The 12,617-nt window shown below is 37.5% G+C and overlaps 1 protein-coding gene across 1 annotated transcript; it reads right to left on the bottom strand.

Annotated features, from left to right (window-relative positions):
• Positions 1-493: 493 nt before the first annotated feature.
• Positions 494-12,324, bottom strand: LOC306842590 (monocarboxylate transporter 13). The gene is made up of 6 exons (XM_079373539.1): positions 12,223-12,324; positions 11,570-11,660; positions 10,324-10,585; positions 6,935-7,078; positions 3,400-4,245; positions 494-754 (listed from the first exon to the last, which is right to left on the bottom strand). The coding sequence occupies exons 3-6, from the start codon at positions 10,544-10,546 to the stop codon at positions 555-557; spliced, it is 1,413 nt and encodes a 470-aa protein (XP_079229665.1). The 5' UTR covers positions 10,547-10,585; positions 11,570-11,660; positions 12,223-12,324; the 3' UTR covers positions 494-554.
• Positions 12,325-12,617: the final 293 nt, after the last annotated feature.

The following is a 12,617-nucleotide window of genomic DNA, read 5'->3' on the forward strand; positions in this document are numbered from 1 at the left end:
AGGGCGATAAATGAGAATGTTTTCAGAACTGTGGGATTTAGATGACATCCAGACCTGGGGATGGCACTTTGAAAAAAAAAAAAAAGGGTTTCAAACCCAAATTTGTGTAATTTTGGACAGACTGACTAAAATACATTCTTAATGTCATACAAGAAATTGCAGCAGATATTGTTCTTGACTGCATGTGATCATCTTTGGCTGTAGCTAAACTGAGTCAGCTTCCATTAGTCCATTAAGTCACTGCCCATTTTCCAGAGCAATAGATCTGATGAAATATTGCTTGTAATGGCATCACTGTAGGACTACACTAAGAAGAGTTCCCAGAATCCATCAAATGCTTCATTTAGGTGGGAAATGTCTGTTCACTCAGCATGATCAAGAGTGAGAGTTTCCTTCAGGAATGGACAGACAGTGCATGTCAGCAGCATGTTGTCAGTTTACACCTTTCACTCATGACAGTCATCTCTAATTATAATCTCTGCTTATATATAATGTGTCACCACATAATATTTAATGTGGTGACACATTAAATATTATGTTAGAGCCTCCTCTTACTAACTTTTTCTGAAATTGAAATTTCTGTGTTTCAGATTCTCATGTCCTTTCCCGTCCTCCAAGTTGATGTCTTTTCCCTTTTCTGTCCCTTTTTTGTTCATCTGCTGTAACACAAGCAGAAAGAGGGCGGAGACTAGAAGAGCCACGCCCGCCATCAGAAAGCCAGCGCCATAGTCACTCATTTTGTCTATGAAGATTCCTGTAGAAACAGTAGAACATATTTAATAACAGCCAATTAAGCTTGAAATTGAATTTTCTCTTAAAACAATATAGTTAAACATTTGCTGAATATTTACTGACCTTCAGGCTATCTAAGATGTAGATGAGTTTTGGAGAAAATCAGCATTACATCAGTTGCTTACCAATGGATCCTCTGCAGTGAATGGGTGCCGTCAGAATGAGACCTGAAACAGCTGATAAAAACATCACAATAATCCACAAGTAATCCACCCAACTCCAATCCATCAGTTAATGTCTTGTGAAGTGAAAAGCTGAGTGTTTCCATCATTAAGATGTTTTTAACTTTAAAATGTTGCTCTATTCCTAACATTGCTTCTCCAGTGAAAAAGACATTGTGTCTGAATCAGGAGAGAAATATGCACAGATCAAGCACCGTTTACAAGCAAAAACAGTCCAAGACAGTATTAAACAAGTATATTTTGATGTGGGGTGACAACAAGGGAAAGACTTTTTCACTGGAGGAAGCATTATGGACTCAGTTTTGGTCAGATTTTACGGATTAAAGTTCAAATGCCTTAATGATGGATTTGTTTCTTACAAGCATACATATTTTCACTGCACAAGATATTAATAGATGGAGAGGTGGCATGTGGATTACTTGTGGATCATTGTGATGTTTTTATCAGCTGTTTGAACTTTCATTCTGACGGCACCCATTCACTGCAGAGGATCCATTGGTGAGCAACTGATATAATGCTGAATTTCTCCAAAACTCATCTACATCTTGGATGGCCTGAGGGTGAGTAAAGTGTCAGCAAAATTTCCTTTTTAGGTAAACTACTAATTGACAAATCTATAAAATAAAACCACAAACCACAAATCTCTTATGTGGTCAGATATTCTAAACAGTTATAAAATATGGTAAGTAATATTTAATATTATGACAATGTTATTAGCTTAAAATAATTACATTATCTGAGAAAAATGAGAGTGTGCTGCTTGCATGCAAAACTTGCTGCAACAATTGTAGGGTGTTGTAGGTGGTTGCAAGGGCATTTGTATGCAGTTGCAATAGGATGTTCTGGATGGTTGCGTGTGCATAACAGTGACGCTTACCCAAGCACCACAAATTAGCCCGCAGTTGTTCTTGCATCTTCCCACCTCACGTTTTCGGGCCAAGCTGCTATCTGAATGCACATTTCCCTGTACATTTATTTTAAATGATCAATCAATTAAAGCACCTGTGAGGTCAGTGACGCAGTGATTATTTGAGATGACTTTTATAATGCCACAGTAAAGGAGTTTCCCAACCCGATTAAAACTCAGTGAGAAAAACTGCTGCAGAGCTAATTTATGGTGTAATTACACCTCCGGTTATGAAGTCCAGCAGACTACACTCTTAACCTGAGGTGCCTAAAATAAAGGCTCTCCTCTCCTTCCAAACATCAATCTGTGCTCTATTTAATGGACTAAAACCCCAAGAGATTCATATTAAGTACATTAGTCTTTCAGAATACAGTTTTGTCAGTCAATGCCTTTAAATGGACAGATGAGGTTTTTCCTGGATGATTTAGTGTTGAATTGCCTCTGGTGTGGGAGAGGTTTTTGGCTGCTTGGGATGAAAATTCTTCCAACTTGTGCCATGTTTTGGCAGATGTTTTCGAGAGAAAAAGTGTTAGGTAAGAGCAAAATGTAATTATTTCAACATTACAGAACTATCTATTTGAAGTTTCCCTATCAGAGCTTATTGTCTAGCAATCAATTACAGCTATATACATTGTTGTTCTTGGCTGGTTGTTTGTTTGTTGATTTATTGGCTACTTTTGCAGAGCTCCGCTGATGCATTACCACACTACCGTTTGTGATGTGTTCTACATACTGAGCAGCGGGTACAGAAAAATTACAGCCAATGAAACCAAATAAATGGCTTAAATTTGGTGAGGGCAGTCAAAGCGTGGCCTGCTATAGAAACAGGAAAAGCCATTTATGCAGTGACCAATAATCCATGCAATGAACACAATAATCCAGTGCATTTCTCTGATAGGCAATGCTTTATGGGAAGATAACATAGTATTTCTGTGAATTGAATCCTGTCAGGCATTAATGAGAAACCTCATCAAAGAAATATGATGAGGAAAGGGTATGCATTAGGATGACTGATAAAGGGCTTTACATCTTGTTACTGTACAATGTCAGACTATAGAGTAACCTCAGCAAGCTATTTGTAACAATATTGCATGTTGAACTATGTAGCCCCTGGTGGTAGATTTCATAATTACACACAAACAAATAAACAAAGGAACAAATAAATCACACAAATTCGTGAAGTGTGTAATTACACAATAAGCAGCGACATCAAAATTATTATATCTGTGGATAATATAATATAATACAATACAGTAGCCAACATTTGAAGTGGATCAAAAAAGTTCATCAAAGTTTTCCTAAGACAAGAATGCATTTTGGTTTTTAGGACAACTTTAATGAAAGGTTTATATCTTCTTCAAATGTTGACTAGTGTATAATATAATAATGATTAAAATGTATATATTATATACATACATACATACATACATACATATATATATATATATATATATATATATATATATATATATATATATATATATATATATATGACCAAATTTATTTTAAACATCTCACCTGCTAAAGGTGGTCCAAGGAGGCCACCGCTGCTGCGGATGAGCATGAAGAAGCCCAGAGCACTTCCCAGCCTCTCCACCCCCACCACTTCCGCGAGTACCGTGATGTGAATGGCCACAGTCGCTCCGAACACCAGTCCATAACCCGCACTGAACAGCGCTAGCTGGGTGAATGTGGTTGCAAGTGGGCAGAAAAGCAGAACAATGCCCAACAGAATCACAGTAACGATCAGCTGATGGACTGTCTTGACCAGCCGCAGATTAGCCACCCACCCGAATAACAACCGGCCTAACAGGTCCAGCACCGCAGAAATGGACATGAGAGCGGCTGCCTGGTACTCCTCCACTCCTTGACTGCGGGCATACGGAACCAGAAAGAGAGATGGAGCGAAGAAGCCAAGAGCAGCGAAGACACCAAACATTGAGTAGACCATGAAACGAGCGTTAGTGATAAGAGTGTAGTCCACATAACGAATGATTTTGACCTTCAGTGGATCCGATTTTTTTGAGTCTGACCTATTATTTGAAATTCTAGAGTCTATGTGAGGTTGAGATAACAGCTCCAGCTCGTGCTCTTTCTCCTCTACAAGCTCTTTAGGAGGAACGTGTCTGTTGAGGGGTCTCAGAAGAGCTCCGCACAAACACAAGTTGAGCTGCAGAGCTCCCAGGATCAGCATCGCTCCCCTCCAGGAATACTGATCCACCATGAACTGGAAGGATGGGGTGAGGATGAAGGTGAGGATGCACTCTCCTGTGCTGGCCAGAGCGTTGGCCACTGGCCGTCGCTTGTCAAAGTACCAGCCCAGCATGGTCACAGTAGGGGTCCAGGTCAGAGCATAGCCAAATCCTGCAGAGGACGAAACAAAAAGGACATTCAGAGAGCAAAGCAGGTGGATATACCTGAGCAAGCATTTATTCCTCTGACATGTCATTAATTTTTCAAGGGTAAAACATTGCTGAAATGCCACTAGTTAAATGGACAACAGTATTGCAAGATTATGCATTATGACCACATAGTAACACTAATGTCCGATTCAAAAGTTTGGGGTTGGTATGATTTCACTGTTCTTAAAAAGACGTCTCTAATGCTCACCAAGGCTGCATTTATTTGATTAAAAATATGGTAAAATAAAATTGTGAAATATTACAATCTAAAATAACTTATCTATTTGAAAATATTTTAATATGTAATTTATTGCTGCGATGCAATACAAAATTTTCAGCATTATTACTCCAGTCTTCAGTGTCACGTGAATCATTCTAATATGTTGATTCTGTGCTTAAAGGGTTAGTTCACCTAAAAATGAAAATTAGCCCATGTTTTACACACCCTCAAGGCATCCTAGGTGTATATGACTGTTTTGTTTCATTCGAATCCAGTCGGAGTTATATTAAAAATTATCCTAGCTCTTCCAACCTTTAATTCAATTAAATTCAAAAACCTTTATTTGTCCCCAAGGGGCAATTCAAAAGCATATTGAGCAGCACTTCAAGAAAAAACAACACTATTTCAAACAAATACACAATATTATTGCAATGATAATAGTAAACAATAATAATGACAATAAATAACAATAAATAGCAGCAAGGATAATTTGTTTCTATACAGTAAAAAGAAGTCCTACATATTAAAAAATTAAGAAGAAAAAGTATTTCGTTGGGAGTCTGTAAAAAATGAAAAATGAATATTAATTTGAGAATTTAAGAGCAGAATGGCTTTAAGAACAAAGGTGGCCCTCCTTCTCTGAGTTCTACAGGCAGGGAAGCACAGCCGTCTTCAAGAGGGGAGCCACTCAAATGCAGAGTGAAGAACATGTGAAGGGTCTTTAATAATCTTACTTGCTAACCTAAGTGTCTGTTGATCATATATGTGTGTAAGAGGTCTAACAGACAAACCAATAATCTTAGAGCACACTGTGACAACACTCTGAAGCCGGTTCCTGTTCTGGAGACTAATAGACTGAAACCAACAAGTTATGGAGAATGTGACAATACTCTATGAAAGAGTAATACAAAGCCAACAGAATGTATTTACAGACACCAAAAGAACTAAGTTTCCTAAGGAGATATTTCAGCAGATGGTCAAAGAGAGTACCCAAATATTTATACTCCACTGGCTTCCCGTGAATAAAGGTGGTGACTGCTGAAGCCAGATCCATTCAGTTCCAGGTGTGAGCTGTCACACCACTCCACAAACTCCTGCAAAGCTGGTCCGTGATTCCGTGGACCCGACAACATAGACAGAAGAATGTATTTGACCACATAACAGTTAGGCAGAGTGGATCTGCAATCGTCGGTGTACAGGATGAAAAGCAGGGGTGAAAGCACACAGCCCTGTGGGGAGCCATTTGAGGTGTAACTAACATCAGAAAAAGTATTATTGACCAGAACTCTCTGTGACCTGTTGGTCAAAAAGTCCAGTATCCACATAATTAGCTGGTCATCCAGGTGAAAGCGAGAGGAAAGTTTAGTGGCCAAAATGTGAGGCTGCAAGGTATTGAATGCTGAAGAAAAGTCAGCAAACAGAAGTCTGACTGAAGTGTTAGGGTGCTCCAGATGTTTGTGAATACCATCTATGATAAATGTTTTTGCGTCATCAACACCTCTTCCTGCACGATATGCGAACTTAAGTGGATCTATCAGGATGTCCGTTGCTCTGATAATATGATGTTTTGGGATCCTCTCCATAGCTTTCATCACCAGAGAGGTAAGAGCCACAGGCCGTAGGTCATTCAGTGTGAATGGGAGTAGGTGGGTGTTTTTGTTCAACAGTCCAAAAGAGGACAAATAAAACATGCGCATCTATAACAAAAACTGCCTCATACGGCTCCGGGGGGTGAATAAAGGCCTATTACAGATAGCGGAAGTGAGAAAAAAGTATTTATAACATTTTAAATATGGATATTTTTCTTATAAAATGCATCGATTTGCTACAGGAGGCCTTTATTCAGCCCCCCCTCCCGGAGTCGTGTGAGGCACGTTTTATTACGGATACTCGTGCTTTATTTGACAACTTTTGGACTATTGAACAAAAACGCCGCCTACTCCCATTCTAAAGCTTGGAAGAGCCAGGATCATTTTTAATATAACTCCAAATGGATTTGAAGAAAGAGGAAAGTCTTATACACCAAGGGTGCTTTGAGGGTGAGTAAAACACGGGCTAATTTTTATTTTTGGGTGAACTAACCCTTCAAGAAACATTTCTTATTATTTTTAATGTTGTGATGCATGATATATATATTTTTTTCTTTCTTTCTTTTTCTTTCTTTCTTTCTTTCTTTCTTTCTTTCTTTCTTTCTTTCTTTCTTTCTTTCTTTCTTTCTTTCTTTCTTTCCTTTGCCCCTACCATTTCATCATATTCTCTGCTGTGTTCCTGAATCTGAGAGGTTCATGAATAAGATCCCATACAGCTACTATAAATGGCTAATGACCTTTTCAAGTTGTGAATCCTCATTGAACCACTGGAAACATGAATGTGTGTGTGTTCAGTAGCAAGTGAGTACAGCCATATGCTCCACTGCTGGCTGCGCTCTTACCTGTAAGGAACCCCACAGTGATGTACAGCTGTAGCAGATCCTGGGCATATGACCCAGCCACCATCCCAATGCTGCTCAGCAGACCCCCCACCATGACCACTGGCCGATGGCCGAAGTACACACTCAGCGCGGAGCCTACGGGGGCTGAATCACAGACAAATACGAAGCACATAGTCATGACATACTGTACCACCAGGAACCAAGTGCTCCATCAGCTCAGTAATGCTATTATACTGGAAGATAGAGAAATGGAGGGTAAAACACAAACTCATATTTCTAGTCCCCTGCTCTGTTAGATTTACTTCAGCCACACAATGTTTTAAAGTCTGATGGTGCCAGAGAACATGAGCGTGTCTCTAACAAATATTACAAGATTAAAGTGAGCTTGTGTGTTGGCATGCATCTTAATCACAAATAAAATCAGACAACAGAGTTTTCAAGTGTTTCTAGCAAATCACATCTTCGTAGTTTGCAGATTAGATTTTGTGTGAAAACTGTGTAAAATAACATTAGGTTAAACAATGAATATTAACTAATAATATTTGAATAACAAACAATATTAGTAATAGAAATTATTCATACATGTTAAAAAAAAAAAAAAGATGAGAGAACATAAACGTCTAACAAATATTAAAATATTACAATGAGGTTGTGTGCATCTTAATCATGAATAAGATCAGATAATGATGAAAATCACGTGTTACATGCATTTTTACTAATGTTTCATTTATAGCCAAAGTGTTTGCAGCTTTGATTTTGTATTAAAATTAAATTGTGAAAAATATAATTCGTGCAAATAGATTAAATAGGGTATATTAACAAATAATACTTATATATTATGCTATAATACTATATATAAACTGATTAATAAATAAGAAAATAAATATACTAGAACATGAGTATGTCTCTAACAAATATTAAAAGATTAATGATCTTGTGTCAGTATGAGTCTTAATAATGAATAAGAACAGGCTACGATGACAATCAAGCATTTTTAGCAAATTACATCTTCATTTTATTAAGTCTTTGCAGCTTAGATTTTGTGCAAACATTGCGCAAAATATCATTAGCGCAAATAATTCTTATAGTGCACATAATGCATTTTAAAATATTCTAATGATATTAAATGAATTATAATATTAATATTTTATTTGATTAAATAAATTATAATATTAATATAATATTTGTTAAATTCAGAAATAAGAAAATGAATTTTACAAGAGAACATATTAAAAGATTACAACAAGCTTGTATGATCAAGTATGACAACCGAGCGCTATCATATTTTCATAATCATTTTAGTCTCAGTCAGTGTTATGTCCATGTATGACATTAAAGGGGACTTATTATGCTAAAATCACTTTTATGAGATGTTTGAATACAGTTGTGTGGCTGCAGTGTGTGAAAACAACCAGCCTATAATGGTAAAAATCCACCCACTATTTTTTTTATAATCTAAAAAAAATCATAAACAGTCTCTCAGAATGAGCAGTTTCAGATTATCCCTCTGTTCACGTCACAGAGGGGAAAAGTCCCGCCCATTTGTGAAGCTGCCCTATAAGCATAGACACAGCCCTGAGTGAGAAGCTGCGGTCCGCCTCTGCCATTACTGATTACTTGCTGTAGCTGCTGGAGATATAGAATGTCAGCGCCAAAGAGGCTTTTCAAGTGTTGTGTTTTGGGATGCACTAATGAACATAGGAGTCTCCATAGACTCCCTCCATCTGAGCCGCTGAGGACACTGTGGTTAAGTTTCATTGTCTAAGGAAATGTCCCGGAAAAAAATCGGTACAGTCCCCAATAAGTGTAGTGATCAATACCAACACTTTGTGCGTAAACGTCAGCTCCAGACAAAGTAAGTATCACCTGTTTGTTTTTCAAATTGCCCTTCTGAAAGAGCTTCTTGGCACTCTCTAAGGCTAATGATGCTAAAGCTACCATTGTCTCTGTCTGTTTTCATTGGTGCTGTCTTCATGAATGATCGTGAATAGGAATGTAGTAGTTAAAAGTTGCATTTGATAGTAATGTGGGTCGATCGCTTGAGTTTGTTGAGCTCATAATCATGAGTGGGACTTATAAAGTTTGTGATAGCATGCCATGCACCATGATACCAGCTATGTTGTTATTTTTATCCTGCGTGCTCCCTGTCTGTGTAATTCATAAACGCAAATTTATTATGCACAGTACAATCAGATGACTGACTTTTAAACAGAGTATGTTTTCTGTAAAGATAACAGAATGGTTATTTGCAAAGGCTAGCACTGTTAATGCCTGAGCTTAAGATCTTGAAGCTCCACCCTCTTCTCCGGGAGCACCAGCTCATTTGCATTAAAGCAACATACTCAAATACATCGTGTTTGGGCTCATACCCTAAAAGTGGCAATTTTAACAAGCTATAAAAAATGATCTTTCAGGTATTTTGAGCTAAAACTTCGCATACACACTCTAGGGATATCAGAGACTTATTTTACATCTTGTAAAAAGGAGCATAATGGGTCCCCTTTAAAGGAACACTCCACTTTTTTTGGAAATAGGCTCATTTTACAAGTCCCCTAGAGTTAAACAGTTGAGTTTTACCATTTTTGAATCCATTCAGCGATCTCCGGGTCTGGCGGTAGCACTTTTATCTTAGCTTAGCTAATGTGCTTTTATCTTAGCTTAGCTCAGTGAATCGGATTAGACCGTTAGAGTTGACCAAATAGTTTCGATCATTTTCCTATTTAAAGTTTGACTCCCCTGCAGTTACATTGTGTACTAAGACCGACAGAAAATGAAAAGTTGCGAATTTCTAGGCCGATATGCTAGGAACTATACTCTAATTCCGGTGTAATAATCAAGGAAATTTGTTGCCGTATCATGGGTGCAGCAGGCGCAATGATATTACGCAGCGCCTGAAAGTAGTCCCCAGCTCGGTAACTAGTTATGATATAGCTCTTTGATCTCTTTGATCATTTTTGAGCGAGAAGCTAATGGTCTAATCCAATTCAATGATCTATGCTAAGCTAAGCTAAAAGTGCTACCGCCAGACCCGGAGATCGGCTGAATGGATTCAAAATGGTAAAACTCAACTGTTTAACTCTAGGGGACTTGTAAAATGAGCCTATTTCCAAAAAAAGTGGACTGTTCCTTTAAAGGGGACCTATTATGCTCCTTTTTACAAGATGTAAAATAAGTCTCTGATATCCCTAGAGTGTGTATGTGAAGTTTTAGTTCAAAATACCTGAAAGATCATTTTTTTATAGCTTGTTAAAATTGCCACTTTTAGGGTATGAGCCCTCTAGGGGACTTGTAAAATGAGCCTATTTCCAAAAAAAGTGGAGTGTTCCTTTAAAAGGCAAATGTGTGTAAGTGGAGCCCCCTGCTGGTTGAAACTTTAAATTGCCACATACCCCCAAAATGAACAGTTGCCACAGAGATAGATGTGATCCATGAGCTTGCAGTCGCTGTGGTTGCGAAGTGGTGGCAGATTTCTATGAAGAACACACCGAAGGACTTGATTACACCGAATGTCAGCCCAAAGACAAGGAAGGTGGAAAGCACTATGAACCAGCCATAGCCTCCATCCAGGGGACCAGCAGGCTGAACTGATCGGCTCTTCCTTTGTAGTTCCATTGGAAGCTCAGGAGAGAAATTCAAAGCATCATCTGCAATCTAAAAACAAGATACAGCATACATCAGACTATTTTTATATTAATGGAATGCATAAATCCACACTGCCTAGTCAGCACTGATGTTCTCTGAGCTCAGTAACACATGAGACGAAAGTGATATAATTCATCAATTATTATCTCTAAGTGTCAAAACAGCTGAAGAATGATTAACTACTACAAGCTGTAATCAGATATTATACAACACTGAACTTATGCTGTCTGCACATGTGTTTATCTATGAGGGAATGAATGCATAACCTATGTCAAGACCCCTACAAGAATTTAGGACACCTTGTAAACTTGTTTTCACTTGGCCATCTGTATAAGGCCAGCACAGATAAACAGTGAGAAAACTAGTTATTTTTACTGCCAGAAGCAAATGTTAACAGTCAGTGCTGAATCAGTCAGTTGCACGTAGCTGGAGTTGATGGTGGTCTCTTTCATTATCCACATAGAGCTGCTGACATGTTTCTCTGTTCTGTTTTATGTCCCATGTGTTTATGTATAGGTGTGAAGAGCTAACAGCATCAAGTTATCAATTAGGACAGGTAAACACACGATGACCTGTATATCACCCCCACGCATAACATGCAACTTAGGAATGCCATGCAGGACAACACAGAAACCCATTTCAATAACCATCATATATATGTTTTATTTTGCCATATTATTTTTTTTATATGTTATTTTGCACATTTTCTATATTAACTGCCATAGATAGAGGGGGACAGCCATTCATGATAATTTTAGGATGCTTTTGTGTGTAAAATACAGTACAACTATTTAATCAATACATATTTTCAATGTGAAAAAAAAAAAAACATTATATAAAACAAAAAAATCAAGTGGAACACCTTGCTATTTCATATAATATATTTTGTCATGAACCAATCATTTAAAATACAATAAGCATCTATATTCTGAATTTAATCACAGATGAAAGGGTTGCAGGGTCATTACATTTGCAAAACAAACATGATCTTACCTCTCATGGTGTCTGCCGGCTGAAAAGACTCCTCATTCCCACTTCCATGTCCTGCCTGGCTCATCTTCAGTGACGCTGCATATCCATGCTACTGTAAACAGACATACAAAGGTCAACACAGGGAACAAGTAGGAAGTGGGAGGTAACCTGCTATTTCATATGTGACCCTGGACCACAAAACCAGTCATAAGGGTAAATTTTTCGAAACAATATTTAGCTGAGATACAACTATTTGAAAATCTGGAATCTGAGGGTGCAAACAAATCTAAATATTGAGAAAATCTCCTTTAAAGTTGTCCAAATGAAGTTCTTAGCAATGCATATTACTAATAAAAAAATGAAGTTTTGATATATTTATGGTAGGAAACTTACAAAATATCTTCATGGAATATGATCTTTACTTAATATCCTAATGATTTTTGGCATAAAAGAAAAATCGATAATTTTGACCCAATACAATGTATTGTTGGCTATTGCTACAAATATACCCCAGCGACTTATGACTGATTTTGTGCTCCAGGGTCACATATAAGAGGGAGAGATTTGGGAAAAGAAAGGAGAAATTATAGTATTACAAAAATATAAAACATTTTTTTTTACTGTATTTTCATCAACAAATATTACTTTATATTATATAATATTAAAATTCTTACTTCCAATAAAATGGTGGTGCATTTCCTGATAGTCCTCTATATTACAGCATGTAAGAGGGGTTCTCTTGTTATACTGCAGGAGTTGCACAACTACTCTGGCCGAGCCTCACTGGTCCATCGCTCGAATGATCTCTGGACCTGAGCATAAATAAGCTGTTTTGTAAATGAATTACTCTGCACAGTAATGTGCACAGCACATCATTCTCTAGAGCATAATAACAAGATGTGGCGAAATGAATTTTATCACTTTATCAGCAAAATCACTTTTATAACCCAGCTAGGTTGAATATATCTTATAATACATTTCACCAAGCAAATGAACAGAGAAACACAGTTTCTTTATATCATTTTAAACTTTCTTTATGATAAAATTGATGAGACTTCTGGTGCATTCA

Source organism: Barbus barbus (genome assembly GCF_936440315.1).
Source record: "Barbus barbus genome assembly, chromosome: 23".
Taxonomy (NCBI): Eukaryota; Metazoa; Chordata; class Actinopteri; order Cypriniformes; family Cyprinidae; genus Barbus; species Barbus barbus.

Bases quoted from the DNA above. Each gene is read 5' to 3' on its own strand.
- LOC306842590 (XM_079373539.1), bottom strand. From the start codon at position 10,546: ATGGAACTACAAAGGAAGAGCCGATCAGTTCAGCCTGCTGGTCCCCTG. The intron at 7,079-10,323 runs GTATGTGGCAAT...TCTGTGATTCAG, and splicing joins GGCAACTGTTCATTTTGGGG to CCCCCGTAGGCTCCGCGCTG. The intron at 4,246-6,934 runs GTAAGAGCGCAG...CGTCCTCTGCAG, and splicing joins CACTGTGGGGTTCCTTACAG to GATTTGGCTATGCTCTGACC.